This window comes from Hemicordylus capensis, chromosome 1, assembly GCF_027244095.1.
Source record: "Hemicordylus capensis ecotype Gifberg chromosome 1, rHemCap1.1.pri, whole genome shotgun sequence".
Taxonomy (NCBI): Eukaryota; Metazoa; Chordata; class Lepidosauria; order Squamata; family Cordylidae; genus Hemicordylus; species Hemicordylus capensis.
The window spans coordinates 34,949,448-34,973,434 of NC_069657.1; the positions used below are offsets into that span (position 1 = coordinate 34,949,448).

The window sequence follows — 23,987 nt, forward strand, 5'->3', positions numbered from 1 at the left end:
ATTTTTCAGTACCTTCCTATATCGCTGTTGCCCGATATACAGGTGAAACTCGAAAAATTAGAATATATCTAATTAGCTCTCCCTCTTGTAGAAGCCTGCACATAAGAACATAAGAACAGCCCTGCTGGATCAGGCCCAAGGCCCATCTAGTCCAGCATCCTGTTTCGCACAGTGGCCCACCAGATGCTGCTGGAAGCCACAGACAGGAGTTGAGGGTGTGCCCTCTCACCTGCCATTACTCCCCTGCAACTGGTACTCAGAGGCAGTCTGCCTTTGAGGCCGGAGGTAGCCCACAGCCCTCCAACTAGTAGCCATTGTTAGACCTCTCCTCTATGAAGTCATCCAAACCCCTCTTAAAGCCATCCAGATTGTTGGCTGTCACCACATCCTGTGACAGAGAGTTCCACAAGTGGATCACAAGTTGTGGGAAAAAGTACTTCCATTTGTTGGTCCTAGACCTCCTGGCAATCAATTTCATGGAGTGACCCCTAGTACTAGTGTTGTGTGAGAGGGAAAAGAATGTCTCTCTCTTCACTTTCTCCACACCATGCATGATTTTATAGATCTCTATCAGGTCTCCCCACAGTTGTCTTTTTTCTAAACTAAAAAGCCCCAGGTGTTGTAGTCTTGCCTCATAAGAAAGGTGCTCTAGGCCCCTGATCATCTTGGTTGCCCTCTTCTGTACCTTCTCCAGTTCAACAATGTCCTTTTTAAGATGTGGTGACCAGAATTGTACGCAGTACTCCAAGTGTGGTCACACCATAGTTTTGTATAAGGGCATTATAATTTTAGCCGTTTTATTTTCAATCCCCTTCCTAATGATCCCTAGCATGGAATTGGCCTTTTTAACAGCTGCCGCACATTGAGTCGACACTTACAACGAACTGTCCACCACGACCCCAAGATCCCTCTCCTGGTCCGTCACCGACAGCTCAGAAACCATCAGCATATACTTGAAGTTGGGGTTTTTTGTCCCAATGTGCATCACTTTACACTTGCTGAAATTGAACCGCATTTGCCATTTTGTCGCCCACTCCCCCAGTTTGGAGAGATCCTTTTGGAACTGCTCACAATCCGTTTCGGATTTCACTACCCGGAAGAGTTTGGTATCATCTGCAAATTTGGCCACATCACTACTTACCCCTGCTTCTAGATCATTTATGAATAAATTAAAAAGCACCGGTCCCAGTACAGATCCCTGGGGGACCCCACTTCTTATTTCCCTCCATTGTGAAAACTCTCCATTTATACCTACCCTCTGTTTCCTGTCTTTCAACCAGTTAGCAATCCACACATGTACTTGTCCCTTTATCCCATGATGTCTAAGTTTCCTCAGGAGTCTTTGATGAGGAACTTTGTCAAAAGCTTTTTGGAAGTCCAGGTAGACTATGTCAACTGGATCACCTTGATCCACACACTCGTTGACACTCTCAAAGAAGTCCAAAAGGTTGGTGAGGCAAGATTTACCTTTGCGGAAGCCATGCTGGCTCACTCCCAGCAGGGCCTGTTCTTCTAGGTGCTTTACAATTTTATCCTTGAGGAAGCTTTCCATCAATTTGCCTGGAACGGACGTTAGGCTAGCCGGCCTGTAATTTACCGGATCGCCCCTGGGTCCCTTTTTGAAAATCGGTGTTACATTTGCTACTCTCCAGTCCTCTGGTACAGAGCCCGGTTTCAGGGATAAGTTAAATAGTTTAGCAAGGAGGTCGGCAATTTCACATTTGAGTTCTTTGAGGACTCTTGGATGGATGCCATCCGGCCCTGGTGATTTGTTAGCTTTCAGTTTTTCCAGACAGTTTAGAACATCATCCCTTGTCACTTCTATCTGACTCAGCTCTCTAGCCTCCATCCCTAAAAAGCCTGGTTCAGGAACAGGTATATGCTCAGTATCCTCTGCCATGAAGACAGATGCAAAGAACTCATTCAGCTTCTCTGCAACCTCCATATCCTCCTTAATAATCCCTTTCACTCCCTCATTGTCTAATGTTCCAACTGCCTCCCTGGCAGGTTTCCTGCTTCTGATGTAGTTAAAGAAGTTTTTGTTATTCCCCTTGATACTTTTGGCTTAATATTCCTCAAACTCTCTTTTTGCCTTCCTTATTGTCAACTTGCATTTCTTTTGCCAGAGTTTGTGTTCCTTTCTGTTCTCTTCGTTTGGACAGGCCTTCCAATTTCGGAAGGAAGTCTTCTTCCCTTTTATGGATTCCTTGACGGTACCCGTTAGCCATGCTGGCACCTCCTGGACTTAGTGGTACCTTTCCTCCTTTTGGGTATACAGTCTAACTGGGCTTCTAGTATTGTGGTTTTGAGTAAACTCCATGCACTCTGGAGTGAAGTGACTCTCCTGATTTCCCCCCTCAGCTTTCTTTTCACCATACTCCTCATTTTGGAGAAGTTTCCTCTTCTGAAATTCAAAATGTCTGTGTTAGACATCCTTGGTGATTCTCTCCCCGCATGTATGCTGAATGTGATGGCACTGTGGTCACTGTTCCCTAAAGGGTTGATGACACTGACATCATGCACCAGGTCCTGGGTGTCACTCAGAATTAGATCCAAGGTTGCCTTCTCTCTGTTTGGTTCCATGACCAACTGTTCTAGGGCACAGTCATTTAGCGCATCTAGAAATTTGACCTCTTTGTCCTGACTTGAATGTGAATTTACCCAGTCTACAGGTGAAACTCGGAAAATTAGAATATCGTGCAAAAGTCCATTAATTTCAGTAATGCAAATTAAAAGGTGAAACTGATATATGAGACAGACGCATTACATGCAAAGCGAGATAAGTCAAGCCTTAATTTGTTATAATTGTGATTATCATGGCGTACAGCTCATGAGAACCCCAAATCCACAATCCCAGAAAATTAGAATATTACATGGAACCAAGAAGACAAGGATTGTAGAACAGAACAATATTGGACCTCTGAAAAATATAAGCATGCATATGTATTCAGTACTTGGTTTGGGCCCCTTTTGCAGCAATTACTGCCTCAATGCGGCGTGACATGGATGCTATCAGCCTGTGGCACTGATGAGGTGTTATGGAAGACCAGGATGCTTAATTAGCGGCCTTCAGCTCTTCTGCATTGTTTGGTCTCATGTCTCTCATCCTTCTCTTGGCAATGCCCCATCGATTCTCTATGGGGTTCAGGTCAGGCGAGTTTGCTGGCCAATCAAGCACAGTACACTGTATACTTTTCGGAGGTCCGATATTCTTCTATTCTACAATCCTTGTCTTCTTGGTTCCATGTAATATTCTAATTTTCTGTGATTGTGGATTTGGGGTTTTCATGAGCTGTACGCCATGATATCACAATTATAACAAATTAAGGCTTGACTTATCTCGCTTTGCATGTAATGCGTCTGTCTCATATCAGTTTCACCTTTTAATTTGCATTACTGAAATTAATGGACTTTTGCACAATATTCTAATGTTCCGAGTTTCACCTGTACAGCCTGGATCACCACCAATGCTTCTCTCCAAGGTTGGGGAGCTCTCTCAGGGAGTCACCAGGTTCTGTGGTCGCCTCAGTCCTCAATCCCCTGTGGCACAGGGACTGTGGTCACTTCAGCAGTGTCATCTGTACATCAATTTTCTGGAATTGCTGGCAGTGTTCACAGCTCTTACGCAGCTAAGTGGCACAGATTCACCACAACCACTAAAAATTGTCAACAGTTAAGGCTTCTACCACCTTCATTCTCACTTAACTGTTGTATTTTCAGAAACAAAGGTTGTCCCTTTCCACCCTGAAGGTCCACCTGATAGCTATTTCTGCTCACCACACTCACGGTTCTTCGATGTGGTCTCTGTCTCAATGGATACATTGGTATCCGTGCCTGCATGGTAGTCTGTTCTGGATCTTTACAAGCTTCTTCCTCTACCAGCTTTTTGGTGGTCGCTCCTGTCCCTTCTCTAGGATTGGTACCACTTTCCTCTCAGTTCTTCATCATCTGCCTAAGGATTAACAGCTTGCCTTCAGGTACCTTCCATTTTCTATATAAAATAAAATAAAAACCCCCTGCTTTCTCTTTATATAGCTTTTTTTCTTTCTAATTCTTTTAGTTGTTATTTTTGTTGTTGTTATTGTTATTTTTTCCGATCTATCGCCATTTGTGTGTTCCTTCCCCCCTCCCCCCCTTTTCTTCTCCTGTGGGGAAAGAGGATACTTTTAAAGTCAACCCCCCCTGCATTTCTCCTATGTTTTTACAGCCCCTTCATGGGTATCTGTTGCTGTGGATACCCTGTATGGCTGCTAAAGTAATCTTTTAAATAGGGATGTGCAAACCAGCTCCAGCTCAAGCCGGTTTGGTTTGAGGGCTTGACCTCAAGCTGAACCCCCTGGGCTGGTTTGGGCCTGGTTCAGGGGTGTGAGATGCCATTAATTTTTGTTTTTTTAAAGTTTGACTTACCACCACTGAGAGATTTGGAGGCTAGGGTGCCCCTGCGGCTGCGATGGGTCTTTGGCAGCTCCCCCTCCCCCCACAAGCCTACCCCCAAGTCTCTATGGGCTGGTTTGGCCCTGTTTGTTCATGCCAAAATGGGCTGAACCAGCCCATAGAAACTTGGGGGGAGGCTGACAGGGGGAGGGGGATTCACCCCCCACACACACACACAGCCCTTGGCAGCAGTTAGTCAAACTTTTAAATAATAAAATGTAATGGTGCCTGGCACCCCTGAACTGGGCCTGAACTGGTTCAAATTCAAAGTCTTTGCCATGGGATCTCCCACTTAGCCTTTCTTGACATTCTTGAAAACTGAGCCCTTAGCAACTTGCGACTTATGCCTACTTACCTGGAAAACAGTCTTCCTCATGGCAATTACATCAACACGTAGGGTCAGTGAGCTTAGGCCCCTCAGAGTGGATAAACCGTACCTCGTTTTCCACAAAAACAAGGTTCTGCTATGCCCGGATATCACTTTTCTGCCTAAGGTGGTCTCTGCCTTTCACAGATCACAACCCTTTGCCTTGCTGGCCTTCTTTCCAAACCCAACCTCACCCATGAGGGGGCTTGACACTCCCTAGATGTCAAAAAGGCACTTTCCTTCTATGTACACAGGGCAGCTAAAATTAGAAAGGGTCTATACCTGTTTGTCTCTAATGGGACTTGAAGATTGGGTTTGCAACCTACCTCCCAGTCCATATCCAGGTGGATTGTAGAGTCTATTAAACTGGCATACCAACTTGCTAATTGACCATTTCCTGCTCCAGTCAGGGTGCACTCCATAAGGTCTATGACAGCCTTGACTGATTTTGATGGCAACCTGCCTCTAGACTCTATCTGTCAGGCAGCAACTTGGGCTATGCCGCACCCCTTCATATTGCATTATGCCCTGGATTTCGGATCAAGGCATGATGTGGTATTTGGAAGAATGGTGCTGAGATCTATCTTTCAGTGACTGCCTCCTGCCTCCAGGCAAGATAGCTTGCGATATGCCCAATGTGTGAACAACAGAGACCACATTGAAGAACAACAGGTTGCTTACCTGTAACTGGGATTCTTCTAGGGGATATCTGTTTGTTCACACACACACCCTACCTCCACTCTGCAGTCTCTTTTCAGGTTGGCGGACTCCTGAACTGAGGGGAAAGTGCGACCAACACTGGAGAAGGTGAAGGTGCTACCAACAAAAAGCTAGCAGAGGGGGAAACTTGGAAGGTTCCGCAACAGGCTACAACACAAGCGTGAATGCCAATGTGTGAATGAACAGATGACCATTAGAAGAACCCCAGTTACAGGTAAGCAACCTGTTTCTCCTTCTTCCAGAATCCTACAATTAAGAGATTCTACAAAGGGTTCATCCGCCTTCATCTCCCACTTTCTAAGATTTTACCTTCATGGGATCTCCCTCTAGTCCTCTCACATCTTACCCGCAAACCCTTTGGACCGCTTGCTACGATGGACCTTTGACTGCTCTCATTCAAAGTGGCTTTCTTGGTAGTCATCTCCCAGGTCCCTCAAGTTGGAGAACTCTAAGCCCTTTGTTTTACATACCATATCTTGTTTTCCACAAGGGTAAGATCACATTCCCCAGGTGTGTATCATCTATGGGGCTGCTTCTGCTGCTTTAAAGCTCAGGCTGAGCCAGGGGCACGAGCCGAAGGGCAAGAGCACAGGGGCTCTCATCCTTGTGGCTCTCAGCCTTGGGGCGAGCTGCCTGGGGTTGGAAGATCCTTCTGACATCTCTTCTATCAAGAAGTCAGCATAAGTCTCTTGAGTCCTGGATCTGGTTTTGTTAAGTAGTGGAGCTGTGGTTGGTTGGACTGAGGGATGTGTCTGGTAGAGCAGGAAAATGAGGTTGGTGTGGGGGCAGCAATATCACTGGTAGCGGAAAGAGGGAGATATGGCGGTGGGAATTGGGCTGGCCGTTACAGGGGGAAACAGTCCAGGCAACTGAGGCCTATTCCTTTTTCCAGCTTTTCTCCCAACCCTAAGACCCCTGGGAGCTCTGAGAACACTCCCTCGAGGTTTAGGGTGCTGCTGCTGAATGCCAGGTTGGTTAATGCTAAAACATCTCTCATCCACGATCTGATTGTGGATGAGCATGCTGACCTGGTATGGTATGACCTGGTATGTGTGACGGAGACCTGGTTGGATGAGCTGGGTGGGGTTGGTCTCTCTCAGCTCTGTCCTCCAGGTTTCCTGATCTCGCAGCAGCCCCACTTGGAGGGGAGGGGAGGGGGCATTGCAGTCATCTGTTGAGAGACCCTCCCCATTTCCAGGTGCCCGGTCAGGCAATCTCAGAATTTTGAGTGTTGTCCTTGAGGGTGGGCCTCTGAGATAGGCTGGGGATTCTGCTGGTGTACCGACCACCCCGCTGCACTTCAGTCTCCTTACCTGAGCTGGCGGGGGTGGTCTGGGAGGTTGTCTTGGTTCCCCCCAAACTTATTGTTATGGGAGATTTCAATGTCCACACTGAGGCCCCCCAGTAGGTGCGGCTTAAGATTTCATGGCTTCCATGGCAACCATGGGCCTGTCTCAATTGGTACCGGGCCCTACCCACATGGCAGGACACACTCTGGATCTGGTTTTTGCTGAACGGGGAATAAATTATCTGGAGGTGGGGGAGTTTGAGATAACTCCCTTGTCATGGACAGATCATCATCTGGTGCGGTTTAGTTTGACTGCTCCGTCTGCCCTCTGCAGGGGAGGTGGACCGATTAGAATTTTCCGCCCCCAGAGGCTTATGGATCCACTTGGATTCCAGATGGCTCTCGGGGAGTTTCCAGTGTCCAGAGCTGGTGACCCTGTCAAGGCCCTGGTTGATCCCTGGAATGGAGAGACCACCCGGGCTGTTGACACGGTTGCTCCTAAACGCCCTCTCCGGCTTGGTGGAGCCTGTTTGGCTCCTTGGTTTTCCTCGGAACCTAGGGCAATGAAACAATTTGGACGACGGCTGGAATGATGCTGGAGGAAGAGTCATACCGAATCCAACCAAACACGGGCTAGAGCCCATTTTAGGGACTACTCCATGGCAGTAGGGGTGGCAAAGAAATGTGTTTTCTCCACCTCCATTGCATCTGCTCAGTGCAGACCAACGGAGCTGTTTTGTGTGGCAAAAACATTGCTCCACACATCCCCCCAGGTAATGGGGGAGGAATTATCTACAACCCGTTGTGATCAGTTTGCTTGCCACTTTGCAGATAAAGTTGCTCACATCTGTGCTGACCTTGATTCCAGCATTTTGGCAGTTCCGGCAGACATGCCTTTGGTACCATCTGGTCCTGTTGTGTTGTATTCTTTTCAGTTGGTGCAGCCTGAGGATGTGGACAAGATCCTGTACAGTGTGCGGGCGACATCGTGTGCTCTTGACCCTTGCCCTTCATGGCTAATAAAAGCTGCCGGGGAGGGTACAGACAGATGGTTGGAGGTGATCATTAATGCTTCAATAAAGGAGAGCAGGATGCCACCGTGCCTCAAGGATGCGGTGGTAAGACCATTATTTTAAAAGCCCTCCCTTGATCCCTCCAACCCCAGCAACTATAGACCTGTATCTAACCTTCCCTTTTTGGGCAAGGTGATAGAGCGTGTGGTGGCATTCCAGCTGCAGAGGGTCTTGGATGATATGGAATATCTGGCCCTGGATATGGGACTGAAACTTCCTTGGTCGCTCTAGTGGATGACCTTCGTCAGGAACTAGACAGGGGGAGTGCGTCCCTGTTGGTTCTGCTGGACCTCTCAGTGACATTCAATACCATCGACCATAGTATCCTTCTGGACTGCCTCTTGAGTATGGGAATTGAAGGTACTGTGCTGGAGTGCCTCCCTTTCTTGGGGGGAGGGTCCAGAAGGTGGTGCTGGGGGACTACTGCTCAGACCTGTGGCCATTGGCCTGTGGGGTCCCTCAGGGTTTGGTTTTGTCCCCAATGCTGTTTTCCATCTACATGAAGCCGCTGGGAGAGGTCATCCGGAGACTTGGACTGAGTTGTCAGCAATATGCAGATGACATTCAGCTCTATCTCTCCTTGTCACCTGATCCTAGGGAGGCAGTGGATGTCCTGAATCAGGGATTGGAGGCTGTGCTGGGTTGGATGTGGGCTAATAAACTGAGGCTGAATCCGGACAAGACAGAGGTAATGTTGGTCAGTAGGAGAGTTAATCGGGATACGGTGATTCTACCTGTTCTAGATGGGGTTGCACTCACCTTGAAGGAGCTAGTACGCAGCTTGGGAGTATTACTGGACCTGGCTGTGTTTTTGGAAGCTCAGGTAGAGGCAGTGGCCAGGGGTGCCTTTGCACGGCTTCAGCTACTGCACCAGCTGCGTCCTGTTCTCGAGAAGGCAGATCTGGCCACAGTTACCCATGCCTTAGTCACGTCACGGCTGGATTACTGTAACACGCTCTACGTGGGGCTGCCCTTGAAGAATATCTGGAAACTGCAGCTTGTACAAAATGTGGCAGCTAGGGTTCTATCTGGAGCTGCCCGGTGTGATCATATCACACAAATTTTGAAAGAGCTGCACTGGTTACCAGTGTGTTTCCGGGTCCAATTCAAGGCACTGGTTTTGACCTTTAAAGCCCTTAACGGTTGGGGCCCGGGATACTTGAGGGACCACCTGCACCCAATGATGGCTGCCCGCTTGACAAGGTCATCTGAGGGGGCTCTGCTCCAGGTGCCGACAATGAGGGAGGCTTGGTTGTCGTGCACGCAGGAAAGGGCCCTCTCTGTTGCTGCCCCCAGACTTTGGAATGCTCTCCCAGTGGTCATTCTTTCCTTGGACTCCATCACAGTTTTTAGAAAGCTTGTTAAATCTTGGCTTTTTATCCAGGCCTTTACATGATTGTTTTATTACTGTTTCTGTGTGTTTTTATTTGTGTACGGTTTTAATGTTTGTATTTTATATATTTTAAATCAGATTTGTTATCATATTTTTAGCTTAATACTTTTAACTGTCATTTTTATTAAGTTTTTAAACTTTTGTAAACCGCCTTGGGATTGTTTTTAATGAAAGGCGGTATATAAATATAACAATAAACAATATAAACATTCAGATCTGACATTACATCCTGTAAGGTTGTTTAATCTTTCCATCTATCCCAGGAAATTTGTTTTGCATATTTTTACCCTTGTCCTTCAACTCCAGAGGAGATGATTTGGCATTCTCTTAACCTTTGTAGAACCCTTTCATTTTACATACACTGTACTCAAGATTTCACCCTCCCTGTCTGTATGCTACTCTGGTCTCAACAAGGGTCAACTTGTCATGGTCCAGTGCTTATCTGCCTGGATTTATTCTGCCATTAAGTTAGCCTATGACTTAGCAGGCAAATTGTTACCCACTCAGACAGTGGCAGCCAGTGAGGGCAGCGCTGTGGGGGCAGTGAGAAGCCAGGTGAGTGCCAGAGCTGCTGCAGCCACAGCTGCTTGCATCAGGTCAAGGAACCGGCTGTATTGCAGGAAATGACTTTTTAAAGGTATCTCTCACCAGCGCCACACTCACTGACCTCCACTGCCCTCAGATGAATGCTCACTCTACAAAATCAGTGGCCGCATCTGCAGCCTTCTTTGGAGGACTCTCTCTAGATGCTATCTGCAAAGTTTCCATTTGGGGGCAATCAACTACATTAATCAGACACTATCAGAGGCCCTATCTTTGGGCTAGGAGAGAAGATCAATTTTGGGAGAATTGTCCTATATCTATTACCCAGTAGCTCTGGTGCATCCACGTGCAGGTTAGAGCTCGCTATCATCTCATCAACATGATGCACAGAGATCACTCAGAAGAAAGGCAGGTTGCTTACCTGTAACTTAGTTCTTCTTGTAGTTTTCTCTGCATTCATACAACCCACCCACCTCCCTGCTTCAGCACTGTTACTGTTCCTTTCTCATAATATCACTCCAGCAGCAGCTCAGACTGATGTAAAAAGGCGGATTACATGCAGTTCATGCAATACCTGGGGATGGGGCTACCGCCAAAAATGTTTCTGTCTCTAGAAGGTTCCAATGTGAGGTCTCTGTGCATGTGTGAACCCATCAGTGTGAATGCACAGAAGACCAGAATAAGAACTACACTTACAGATAAGCAACTTGCCTCTCCAAGCCTTGTTGGCTATGAAGATTGTCTGATTTCTTCCCAATTTTGGAGGAAAATCTGATTACTGAATTAAACAAAATGAGAAAGGAAGGGAGACCTCATCATTTCCTTTAATGAACTACCCTTCCAAACAATCTAATTCCCTACAGGTTCCCTACAAGTTGATCAGAAGAGATGACAACCTTACTAAAAATCCACTTGAATGTCACCTTTTTACAATAGTTATACTTCATATGCTAGCAAGATATGGTACATGTGTGTTTTCTTGTGTTCTTTCCCTGTAGGTTTACTCAGATATGCCAGGCTTACAACTGTGAACCAAGATTTTTTCAGCATGTACTTTGACCATCTGGGAATTTTATATCAGCTTAGTATGAATGCAACATCACCTGACAGAATGGCAGTTCCTGTAATGGATGTGAACACTTTATTACAGGTTTAATATACTTTTGGCGTTGTAGGGTTAGTTGTGTATCAAAGAAAGCTCCTGCAGAGGAACTTGCTTGTCCCCTCCTCTTCACAGCAGCCCCTTACTAAAATGCACTCCTAAGGTGACCCTCCAGAGCAAGATGGGATTGTGGCATGAGGACTGCTGAGGGAGGGAGACTGACTAAAATTTCTCCCATTGTACAAAGAAGTGCTTTTTCCTTCTGCAAAATGTCATTAAGATCCAATCCTCGATCTTTTTAGAGCAGAATGTTTATGCAATTTTAATTATTGTTGAAGGAGGGTGAATTCACCCTTCCAGATCATCAAAGCAGGAAGCTTGTACTAGGATTATTGCTTCATGACTCCTCACACCTGCCAATATATCCCAACAGTAGGTTTAATTCTAGGAAGAGTTTGTGTGTATGTATGTGTATTTATGTTGTTAGCATACTGACTAGCTCTGAGAAGACTAGCATATTAGTTGGTTAGAGCAAGGAGCAGAGGCGTATCTAGGGGAAATAGTGCCTAGGGCAAGCACTGAAATTGCGCCCCCTGTCCAAACATCTGACACCCATCTCAGATAGCTTTACTATAATATCAGCTCAAAAATACAAGTCAAGCTTGCTAATCTTTTAAAATTTCAAAAATTATTTGGCAGTGGATGTAGCCAGACCAAAAAATGCTGGAAACCTACAAATTTCAGTATGCTGGGGCTCATGAAATACCCAAATACTATGTGGAGGTGTACTAGGAAAACTAAACAGAAGTGCCTATCTAATTCTCTACTATGCACTGCAGCATCACCATTACATAAGTTTTAAAAATAAATGGAGAATTTGGCTTTTCCCAGATACTCTGAAAATAATTAAAGGATATTCAGAGTAAACTGTATCACTGCTTGGAATATATTCTAGTATTTCAGAAAGACAGTTAAAATGAGAGAAAGAGAGCAAGAAACTCCCAGTGGGCCTTAATACTAAGAATTTCACACTGATTCAAAGACAAACTCACCATTAATAGCCATATGATTAAGACATCACATTTAACTCACTTATCACAAGTTTTTGTTGTTGTTGTTTCCCTTCTTTTTCTTGTATTTATGCTGGCCTTGGGCTGAAATAAACAAATACATATATACATACATACACACTTATCACAAGAAGCAAAGTAAGAACAAATGAATACAATCCTAGATCATAAGCCTCAGCTCAGTATTCACAAGCCCTGATTCTCTGTACATAGTGCCAAACTGAATATGTGTACAGTGACTTATATTATATTAGATTTTAAGAATATTTTTTACCTGCAGCCCCTTCGGGGCACTTCCTATAGCCCGTGGGGGTTACCCTCCCTCTGCAGGCCTCTGGGGCCTCACAGGGACCATTTGAGCATGTGCAGTGGCCTTTTTTTAAAAAAAATCTTTTTTAATGGCCGCTGAAACCAAATGCTCAAATGGCCTCTGCGAGGCCTGGCATGGCCTAGGGCCTCACAGAGGCCACTTGAGCATGCACGGTGGCCATTTTGTTTTTGGCAGCTATTTTTTAATTTTTTAAATTTTAAGACATTGCGCCCCCCTTCAAGTGGTGCCCAGGGCACGTGCCCTGCCTGCCCTACCCTAGATACGCCCCTGGCAAGGAGAGAGAGAGAGAGAGAGAGAGAGCTGTAATTCCTTAAAGAATTACAGCCCAGTCCTAACCATATTTCCTGTATATATGTTATATCCAATTAAATTGGAGATATATATCTCCAAGTAAACATGCTTTTGTTGTACCCTGACTAATTTATTGTACCATGAAGCATTATAAGTAATAACATCAGATGAAGGGTCTTGCAAATGAAAAAACCTGTTGCTACACATTCATTTTTATTTTAAATGGCCATAGATCTCTTTGGCCAGAATCCTATGGCCAAAACTCTCCCAGCAAAACCAGGAAAAGGTACTTCATTTTGACTGGTTCATACCCACTGTATGTAGTCCTTGAGCAAATACTGAAAAACAGGGCCTTGTAGGCACAAAAATGGTAGGCGATGCTGAAGAACATTAATATTAATTTATTGGGTTTTAAAATACTATGTAGCATGTAATAGCATTTTTAAAAGCTTTCTTCAGTGGGCCCTGATTTATTGCTATGCCTTACTACTGTTTCTTAAACTAGTTTAGCAGGATTTATGATGATGAAGTGATGACAAAATGAGATTTTATTTATTTATTTCTTGCTTTGTTCCAGGCAGATGACTTGGGTTTCGATGGTGTTTTGTCTCCACAGTATATCACTGAAAAACAAATGGTTTTCTATAGTCATGAACCATTGAATCCAGGGGTAGCTGCCACAAAGTCAAGGTTCTATAATCTTCATGTAGACAAAGCGTTAGTATATGGGTAAATATCAATAACTTTAAAAGTTTTAAGAACCATCTGAAAAAAATATCCAGTTGTTTCAAGGGTTCTTCGGTTTAAAAGTCTGCTTCATAGGTAAGAATGAGCAGTCTCTTCAATTTTAAAATTCCATTTTAAGGGGACACACCCATGAAGTAAATGACCAATGTTTGCAGACCAGGCACACAATCTGCCCAATACAGGTTGGGTATCTCTTATCCAAACGGCTTGGGACTAGAAGTGCTCTGGATTTTCGATTTTTCTGGATTTTGGCATATTTGCCTACTATAATGAGATATCTTGAGCATGGGATCCAAGTCTAAACACAAAAGGTTACTGTACACTGTATTTTTTTCCTTTTAAGGTTTTATTTAAAGTATAAAAACAAATTAGCATTGAATTCACGATAACTACAGGTAGCTGTAAATGTAATGAAAACTAGTTGCAAGAAAATTTCCAACGCATAATGTTTCCGGATTTTGGAGCATTCCAAATTTTGGATGTCCGGATTTGGGATACTCAACCTGTAGTAAATGGAATTTCTTGGCACTGAAATTTGACCATTTGAAACAAAAGCTATCCTGATGATGAACAGTTGGGAACATAAAAGCCTTGATGTGATTCTGGTCGTATTTACACAACTGGGCAATGCACATGTGCAGGAGACACCATCAGTAGGACTTTCAAAGCTTCGTGCAACACTCTTGCTCCACCCTGGACTCATGCGCTTCCGTTAGAGGTGGCATTGTTGGATTCAATTCCAGGATGACTGCTGCAGCTCAAGCAATCATCCTATATGGAACTTTAAAAGGTAACTGAGAGATTACCAAAGTATGCATTATACTGTAAAACATCTTTTGTAGTGGGGAGGATGGGTGGGTGGTGTGAATTTCCCCAGATCACTCAAGGATCACTAGTTATCGATAAGCAACCTGTTTATCCTGGATGTGATAGTAAAAAGAAGGAATTAAAACTCAAATCAGCAGACATTACAAGGCAACAATTAGCATAGTTAGAGTTGAATCAAGTCCAAAAATCTGCCAGAAGCAATAGCATTGGACAGCCATGTTTGGTTTCACTCCTCCACATTGCAATATAATTATCTCAGCTCATTTCCAGAAGATACACCTATCCCAGATTTCATTTCTAACAGAACATTATTCAATCTGGGGACAGATAAAATCAGACAAGTGGGTACTTTCCATTGTCAAGAATGGCTATGCAAGAGAATTCTACAGAAGACCAATTTATCGGGGTATCAGATATACTGAACAAATTCCAACCTTATTAGAGGAAATAGTGGCACTCTTAGAGAAGGATGCCATAGAAATAGTTCCCTCGATACAACAGACAGGGGGATTCTATTCCAGATACTTTCAGATACTGAAAAAAGATGGAGGTATCCAGCCAATCCTGGACCTAAGAGCTTTGAATGACTTTATCCAAATGACAAAATTTAGAATATCAGTACAGGCCATACTGCCCCTTTTGATAGGGAATCGGTGGTTTGCAGCCATAAACTTGAAAGATGCATACTTCCACATAAGGACACATCCAGATCACAGACAATACCTAACATTCACTGTGGAGAACAGCGTATACCAACAGAAGGTGATACTCTTCGGCATTTCTACCGTCTTAAGGGTGTTCACCAAATGTATGGCTGTCATAGTTGCCTACTTATGGGCATGCACCTCTTCCCATAACTGGACAATTGGTTGCTGACAACACATTCACAAATCCAGGTACAACAAGACTTGCAATATATGCCAACACTTCTGGACAATTTGGGCATAAGGATCAAACACAAACAGTCCAAGATGCAATCCACAAAAACCATACTTTTCATAGGTCAGTTTAAAAGGTGCATCAACAGAGAGCTTTCCTACCAGCGGAAAGAATCTCAAAGATAATACAACATGTAGACTGGGCCCTCCAGTGTCCCCAGTGAACTGCAAGGCAAATACAGATTTTATTGGGATTGATGGCCTCCTGCACAACAGTAATTCCACATGCAAAGTTAAGGATGTGCCCCCTTCAGCTTTGTTTCTTATGAACATTCAGTTTTCAAATGGGATCAATCACAAATCTTGACCATCCTGGTGAAGGTGAAACACTCCCTCCTGTGGTGGAAGAAAGATGTGAATTTGACCACATGCATGCCATTTCAGCCCAGATGTTCAGTATAAAGGGGCTGGGGTGCACATTGCCAAACCCACCATGTGAGTGGCAAATGGACAAGAAATCCACAATGACTACATATGAACATATTAGAACTTCTAGCTTCTTTCCTGGCTCTCAAGGCATTCAGGCCTTTGGTGCAGGGGAAAGCAGTACAGGTAGTGATGGACAACATCACCATGATAGTTTATGGAAACAACCAAGAGTGCAGTGTTGCATCCATTGTGCAGTCTGACAATCCAGTTTTGGAACTGGTGCATAGACTACAATGTTCACCTCGTTGCATTTCATATCAAGGGGATGGAGAATGTGTTAGGCCAATTTCTTGAGCAGAGATACAGCCCATTCCAACACACACAAAGGGAATATCTATCCCAAATACTTACAGGAAATATGCAACACATGAGGTACTCCAGAGATAAACGTATTCATGTCTCCAGAGAACAAAAAGTGCAAACAATACTGCACATGGGGAGGTGTAGGAAGAGAATCCCTAGGGAATATGTTTATGTAACATGGACAAGGTGTTCTACTACATATATCCTCCAATTCCCCTCATCGCAAGAGTGGTGAACAGGATAATGTACTACCAAACAAATAGCATCCTGATCACACCAAATTGGCAGAGACAAGTGTGGTACCCAACACTTCTATGGATCTCCAAGGGCAGAATCTGACTGCCACTGCATGCAAATCTTCAGCATGGAGGATCATGGGGATCCCTGACATGATCCCATTGTATTCACACAACTGGGAACTGCACCTCCGCAGTAGACCAATCATGAAGATTCTAAAGCTCCGCACGACACTCCTAACTTCACCCACCATGTGTGTGCGTCTGTTCGAAAGGGGCAGTTGGAGCATTGTCATCCTCGATTTCTTTCTGACCCCCACTGAAGCAGGACACATCGGAAGGTTCTTCTGCTTGGGATTGAAGGTTTGCCACCTCCAGTCCCTAGAAAGTGAGGGGAAAAGATTTTATTTTCCTGTATGGAACTCTTTTTACTCTGTTCATGACAGAACAGAAATCTTTTAAGAGGTGTGGGAAGTGCCAATCCATGTTCCCCTCCTCGGACAGACATTCATTGTGTCTCTTCTGCTTAGGTGACGAACACAGTACTGAAGTTTGTAGAATTTGTCCAAGGTTCTCTAAACAAATGAAAGAAAAGAGAGACTGCCATTTAAAAGATGCTTTGTATAGTTAAGCTTTGCACCTCAGCCCCTCTATGTTAACCCTGTCTCCTTCCTCGACATCAAAATCGACACTGACTTCATCTACTCCAGCTAAGAAACCGCACAAGGAGTCTGACGGTAAAGTCTTGACACCTAAGACCTCTAGCCCTGCAGCTATACTATCTCACCAAGAGCCTCGACATCGGAAGCACCACATATGTCCTCAAAGACAATCCTGTCAACCTTGAAAGAGGCCATGCAAGGGAAGTCTCACCAGGACAAGAAAAGGCATCATTCTGACTCAGCCTCGAGTGACCCTAAGTGTAAGAAGGTTGACTCAACATCGAAGGATTCGGCATTGGTGAAAGTCCATTCAAAACACACTTTGACATTGAAAATTCCAACTGTCAAGTGTGCAATGCCATCAGTACCAATACTGACACTCTCAATATCAGCAACCTCAGCATCGACAACTGCCATCCTTATCCAGAAATTGAATATTGTGTCCACTGCCTCTAGACTACAAACATCTGCAGAAATCCTGATGCTTGACTCACTCACTGCTACTCAGTCAGTGACGGTGACCTTGGCATTGCCACCATGCAACATCCTGGTGTTACCTTCAAAAGCTTGTGTTGCCATGGTACAAAGTATATATCCCAGCTTTCTCACTGTTTCCCCAGAGGGTGACCTTTGGGAAGTGAATGATGTCATTGAAATCCCTAAGACTCCATCCTTATCTCCTATGACACAGCAGAGGAACCTGGATGAGGACTATCAGAAACTTCTCCAGTGGAAGCCTGAACAACCATGGAGCTCATGTGCCTTCCACCAAAGCCCCCTGCAACCACCCTCTTCACAATGGTGCACCCATGGCAGGGGAGACTTTGGGTTCTGCAGTCGAGTATATGCTACCTATTCGCCTGTCTCACACTCCACCTTTTACAGCTACCTCCAACCTATGTGTGTCATGCTTTTTCCTGAATCAGTCAGAGAGGAAAATGTGTTTCTCTGCCCTCAGGATGTATGCCATCCTAGAATTGTAACACACATAGTGACTTCTGGGACAGCCACTACGTCAACCAGCCAATCTACCATAGCAACCCAAACAAATCCTCCATTCTCTCCTCCTAAACCCATAATGCCAGAGATGCCTGTTCTTTCTCTGCCTGTGTAATCCCCACAACCTATTGCAACTGGCCCATGCACTCCTTGTGAACTTGACGGCAGTCCAGAGAAGTCTCCAACTGCTAGTAACCATTCTTCTGAAGGAAACAACACATACGTAGAGTCGCATGCAACTGAGACCTCTCAGAACCCTTACTGGACAATGAAATCCTCAAAAATTTCTTCTGACTTGCCCAAGGAGGAATGTAAGAACTATCATAATCTGATCGTGGACATGGCGCAGGCACTTGGTTTGGAATTGAAACAGGTCTCAGAGGAAATTGAGGATCCTGTTTTCATAATTTTACAGAAAGTGAAGGCCTCACAACCCTGCACCTTACCTATGCTGCCTGAATTGCTCCAAACATCAAAGCAAGCATGGCAGAAGCCATCTTCCATGGCCCCACATCCAAACACTTAAAAAATATGTACAAGGTACATGAAGATGGTTGTGAATATCTCTTCAAGCATCCAACTCCTAACTCACTTGTGGTTGACTACACCTCCTCCTCCCACTCGGGCAGATGAAATGCCATACCAGTGGATAAGGAGGGGCGCAAGTTAGACTCTCTGGGTCACTGCCTTTATTCTACCTTGACTCTGCCTATGCGCATTGCGAACTATATGGCGTGTACGTCATGCTATCAACATTCATGGGAAGATTTGGCAGAAGCCAAACCGGAAGGCCATAATGTAAAACTCAATATTAGAAGTATTAAACCTATAAATCTAATTAAAACCCTGGGTGAACAAATGTGTCTTCAGTGCCTTTTAAAATGTTTCCAGAGATGGGGAGGCTCTTATCTCAACAGGGAGCACATTCCAAAGCCTGGGGGCAGCAATGAAGAAGGCCCATCCCCGAGTAGCTACCAGATGACTCAGTGGCAACCATAGACCTATCTCTCCAGAAGATCTCAATGGGCGATGGGGCTCATGGCGAAGAAGACATACTCTTAAAAAACCCAGGGCCTGAGCTGTTTAGGGCTTCATAGGTAATAACCAGCACCTTGTATTTTGCCCTGAAACTTATTGGCAGCCATTGTAGCTCTTTCAACACAGGAGTGATATGGTCTCTCAGAGATGACTCAGAGACCAAGCTGGCCACCGCATTCTGTACCAACTGCAGTTTCTGGACTACATACAAAGGCAACCCCACATAGAGCACATTGCAGAAGTCCAGTCTGGGGGTTACCAGCATATGTACCACTGTTCTGAGGTCGTTCATCTTAAGAAATGGATGCAGCTGGCATATCACCTGAAGCTGATGGAAAGCAACTCTGGTGACCGTCTTAACCTGGGACACCAGGGAGAGGTTCGGATCCAGAAGGACCTCCAGATTGCATACCTGTTCCTTCCGGGGGAATGTGATCCTATCCAGAACTGACAGATTAAAATCGTCTCCCGAGTTCCAACCCTGCACAATAAGTACCTCCGTCTTATCTGGATTCAGCCTCACTTTGCTATCCCTCATCCAGCCCATCACTGCCTCCAGGCAGGCATTTAGGGAGTTTATGCTTTCTCCCAATGAGGTTGACATGGAGAAATAGATCTGGGTGTCATCAGCATACTGATAACACCCTGTACCAAATCTCCTGATGATCTCTCCCAGCAGTTTCATGTAGATGTTAAACAACATTGGAGACAATATGGAGCCCTGAGGGACACCATATGAAAGTTCAGATTTGAAGAACAACAGTCTCCAAGAGAAACCATCTGGAATCTTCCTGTGAGGTAGGAGCAGTGCCTCCCACCCGCAATCCCCTCAGACATTCCAGAAGGGTACTATGGTCAATAATATAGAAGGCCACTAAGAGATCCAAAAGGACCAACAGAGTCACACTCCTGTCACTTCCCAATTGGAGATCATCCATCAGGCTGACCAAGGCATTCTCCACCCCATAGCCCACCCAAAAGCCATCTAGCCAATGGGTCTAGATAATCAGTTTCCTCCACGACTGTCTGGAGCTGGGAGGCCACCACCCTCTCAATCACTTTGCCCAGTCATGGAAGGTTGGAGACAGGCCTGTAGTTGCTTAATTCCAAGGGATCCAAGACAGGCTTCTTCAGAAGTGGTCTAATGATTGCCTCCTTGAGACAAGGAGGCATCCTGCTCTCCCTCAGAGAAGCATTTATAATCTCTACCAGGCCCTCTACAATAGCCTCCCTACCTGATAGTATAAGCCATGCTGGACAAGGATCCGGAGGGCAGGAGGTAGGCCACACCATTCCAAGCAACTTGTCCTCAGGAGTCACAAACAAACTAATCCAGGCTCACCACATAAGAGGAGCTGCTGGACATCTTGGCATCAGACACTATAACAATTGTGGGGTTTGAATCTAAATCGGCCCAAATATAAGAGATTTTCTCACAAAATACTCATTTAAAATGTTGCAGCAAGAAATTGTTGGTTCCAAGTACTGATTCAAGAGGGAAGGGGCACCCACTAGCCCCCTCACAACCCTGAACAACTCTGCTGGACATGAACTTGCGGATGCGATATGCGCAGAAAAGAATCACTTCTTTGCTGCACGTATCACCTGAACATAAGTCTTCAAATGAGCTCTATGTAAACATTCTCAAGGATAAAATAGTTAAGCACATAGAAGAGCAGGCTCTGCTCGGGGAGAACCAGCATGGCTTCTGCAAAGGTAAATCTTGTCTCACAAACCTTTTGGAGTTCTTTGAGAGTGTCAACAGGTGTGTGGATAAAGGTGATACGGTTGAGATAGTATACCTGGACTTCCAAAAAGCTTTTAAGAACATAACATTATCAATGGCTACTATTGGGAGGGCTATAGGCCACCTCCAGCTTCAGATGCAGGATGCCTCTGAATACTAGTTGCAGGGGAGTAAGAACAGGAGAGAGGGCATGCCCTCAACTCCTTCCTGTAGCTTCCAGTGGCATCTGGTGGGCCACTGTGTGAAACAGGATGCTGGACTAGATGGGCCTTGGACCTGATCCAGCAAGGCTGTTCTTATGTTCTTATGTCCTTATCTGTCAAATCCAAGTCAAGTCTTTATCCATTTGTGCTCTAGTCGTCTACCTCACCGGTTCAGCCTTTGTAGTTCCTCCATATGCCAAGGGGCCAGTTCTGAAGCAGATCAGAGAGGACGCTTAGGAGTGATTGTGTCCACTGCCCTGGGGAGTTGACTGTTCCAGTTCTCCACCAGGGCGTCAACAGGTTCACTGGCAGAGACAGCACTAAATCCCTCCAAGGCTTCTCAGAATGCTATTGGATTAATTACCTTCTCAGGCGGACCATCCTAATGGTCGCCTCACCCCTGTGGACATGAGATGTGATCGTGAGTCCAACCTTAACCATGACAATGGTTAACCCCATGACAATGGGGAAGTCACAAGAGTTCCCACCCATGGAACACCACCCTGATCAGATTAAAAGACCAGATCACGAATGTGACCAACAATGTGTGTCGGCCCCGAGACCACTTGGGAGAGGTCCTTAGTCATCATGGTTGCTATGGACTCCTGAGCCACCCTGGACAAATTGGTCTCAAAGTGAACATTGAAATCCACCACCACCAGAAGCCTGGGAGACTCCAACACTAGGCCTGAGACCAAGTCTGCCAGCTCAGTTAGGGATTCTGTAGGGCAGCAGGGTGATCGGTACACCAACAGAAGTCCCAGTATATCTCTGGTCCCCAAATTTAAGTATGCATATTCAGTATAATCAGACATTTCGACAGGGATCCTGGCAAGGGAGATGTTCTTATAGACCACAGCCACTCTGCCACCCTGCCCACATCCCCTCACCTGCTCCTCAACAGAGTACCCTGGCAGGAGAAGCTGGGACCAGACTGGGCCACCAGCCTCCCCCACCAAGTCTCTGAGATACATATCAGGTCATTCCCTTCATCCAGAATCAGGCCATGGGTGACCAATCTGGCATTGCAAAGGAGCAATGTAAGTCTCTGTGGGTGGGTGGCACTGCTCCCCAAGGTCAAAGAGCTGGCAAGACAGCCAGAAGGGGAAACACTGATTAAATACTGTTTGAATAAAGTGTCCACCCCCCTTCTAAAAAAAAGAGAATCACCACTTTAAAAAAAATCTTTTTATACATGAAAGATATTTTTACAACCAAGTCTGGGGCTGAATGCTAGCTTTTGTAAATTTCTGACTACCGCACCCTTTCTCTAGTAAGGGTTTCTGCAACTTAAGGGGCCCCTGCCTGATCTCATAGGCACTGACTCTAGAGGCTGTAGGACATCTCAAGTGTTAGGTCCTCAATGAACTGCTCTGGATTGGAAGGCAAGGGAATTTATGTATCCTTAGGTAGTGCGGGAAGGGTGCGGGATCTGACTCCCCTTGTTCGCATAGTGAGAAGGTTTGTGGCAGAGTTACCTGGCACCTGGGTTATGGTGACTTCCCACACTTTCTCATCCCAACTAGTCTTCTGCTTTGTTCCTCAATTTGGGGAGTCCTGTCTGTAAGGTCATGACATCTCCTCCCCCTTTTCCAACTCATGGCATACTGAGCAACAGTTACGGTATCCTAATCATCTTTAAATTAAAAACTGACCTCAAGTAAGTGCTATTTAGGTGTATGTGTGTGTGAAAGTGTCTGAGTGCATGAGGAGTGTGTGATGATATTTGGATAGGAGTGAGAGAAAGGGCATGCCAATAATGTTTTGTTTTTCATCATGTCCTTACCATTCTTCTGCAGCAAAGGTGGGGAGAAGAAGATAGTGGGGGGCAGGAGAGAAGGGCAAATATTTGTTTGTTATTTCTCTGTGTAAACCTCCCTGAGCCATTTTTGGAAGGGTGGTATAGAAATCAAATAAATAATAATAATGATAGTAATATGGCAGGAGCCCCAGGAAGGAGAGGCAGGAGGCAGGGTGCAGCTATAATTTAGCGAATGGGTTCAAAGAACCCGGGCCCCCGAGCTCCTGAGGGACCCCCAACTCCACCCCTCCCTATTTCTTCATTATTTCACTCACTCTGAGGGGCTACCAGAGAGAGGGGTGAACACAGGCCCTCTCACCACTAGCTATGCCCCTGGCAGGAGCCCATCTTCACATCTTGTCCTTGGCCCACACCAATCTTGCTATGTCCCAGAATTTGATGTTAAAATCACTTATTCTGTAGTTTTTTTAAAAAAACAGGCCATCATTTTCTGATTGGCTCCATCTCTCCAAGCCACCATTTTGCATTGGTAGCTCCCAAGTCTCTGACCAAACCCCCCCCCCCAAAAAAAACCGTAGCTTGTGGAAGCCTTAAGTCTGCCCAGCCCTGCCTTATTGTATACCCTCCAGAGCTATCTCCCCTAACAGGGAACTATCTCGCAGGAGAAGAATATCTAGAGAAGACTGATAGCAGTGACTTATTTTTGTAGCATGAGCCAGAGGAGGCAATGTGCTTAGTCAGAACTTCTGAGACAGTTTGCAAAAGGGCACTCAGACTGTGGAGTCTGAGTGCCCAGACTCCTCAGGCAATCAGGTATGTGTCCCCTTTTACCAAGCTTGAGAAATACTCTCATGAAGATCTTTGGAAGAAAAGTTCTAATTCTCTTCTGAACAGCAACAATGCAAGCGTATATTCTTGATCTGAATACCAAAAAATTTCTTATATATAACAAATGTTTACAATACATTTTCTCCAGAGTTGCAATATGGAATCTCTCAACTATATTCACTGCAAAACTGTTTGTAAAATCTAATCCATAGCTGGTATCCACCAAATGCGTTTTGACTATATTGATTGATTGGATTGGATTTGTATACTGCCCTTCCAAAAATGACTCTATGCCATCTTCATCAGTGGATGTTCTATTCCAGCTTATTGCAGATAAGTTAGAAAATACTCATTATCCATTTCTCTTCTGGAACCAACAATTTTCTTATTTCCTGAGGACTTGTAGTTACTGCATATCAAGTACACTTAAGAACATAAGAACAGCTCTGCTGGATCAGGCCAAAGGCCTATCTAGTCCAGCATCCTGTTTCACACAGTGGCCCACCAGGTGCCTCTGGGAAGCCCACAGGCAAGAGCTGAAGGCATGCCCTCTCTCATAGGAACATAGGAAGCAACTGGTATTGAGAGGCATTGTGGCTTTGAGGCTGGAGGTGGCCCACAGCCACTAGACTAGTAGCCATTGATAGACCTGTCC

At 45.2% G+C, this 23,987-nt stretch overlaps 1 protein-coding gene across 9 annotated transcripts in view; it reads left to right on the forward strand.

Moving 5' to 3' along the window:
* LOC128334016 (cation channel sperm-associated auxiliary subunit beta-like) overlaps nt 1-23,987 on the forward strand; it is a 216,076-nt gene that overhangs the window by 130,915 nt on the left and 61,174 nt on the right. For all 9 annotated transcript variants that reach the window (XM_053270222.1, XM_053270289.1, XM_053270274.1 and 6 more), the window contains 2 exons: nt 10,817-10,968; nt 13,190-13,341. In XM_053270222.1, coding sequence (XP_053126197.1) covers nt 10,817-10,968; nt 13,190-13,341 — 304 coding nt within the window. The remainder of the gene's footprint in view (nt 1-10,816; nt 10,969-13,189; nt 13,342-23,987) is intronic.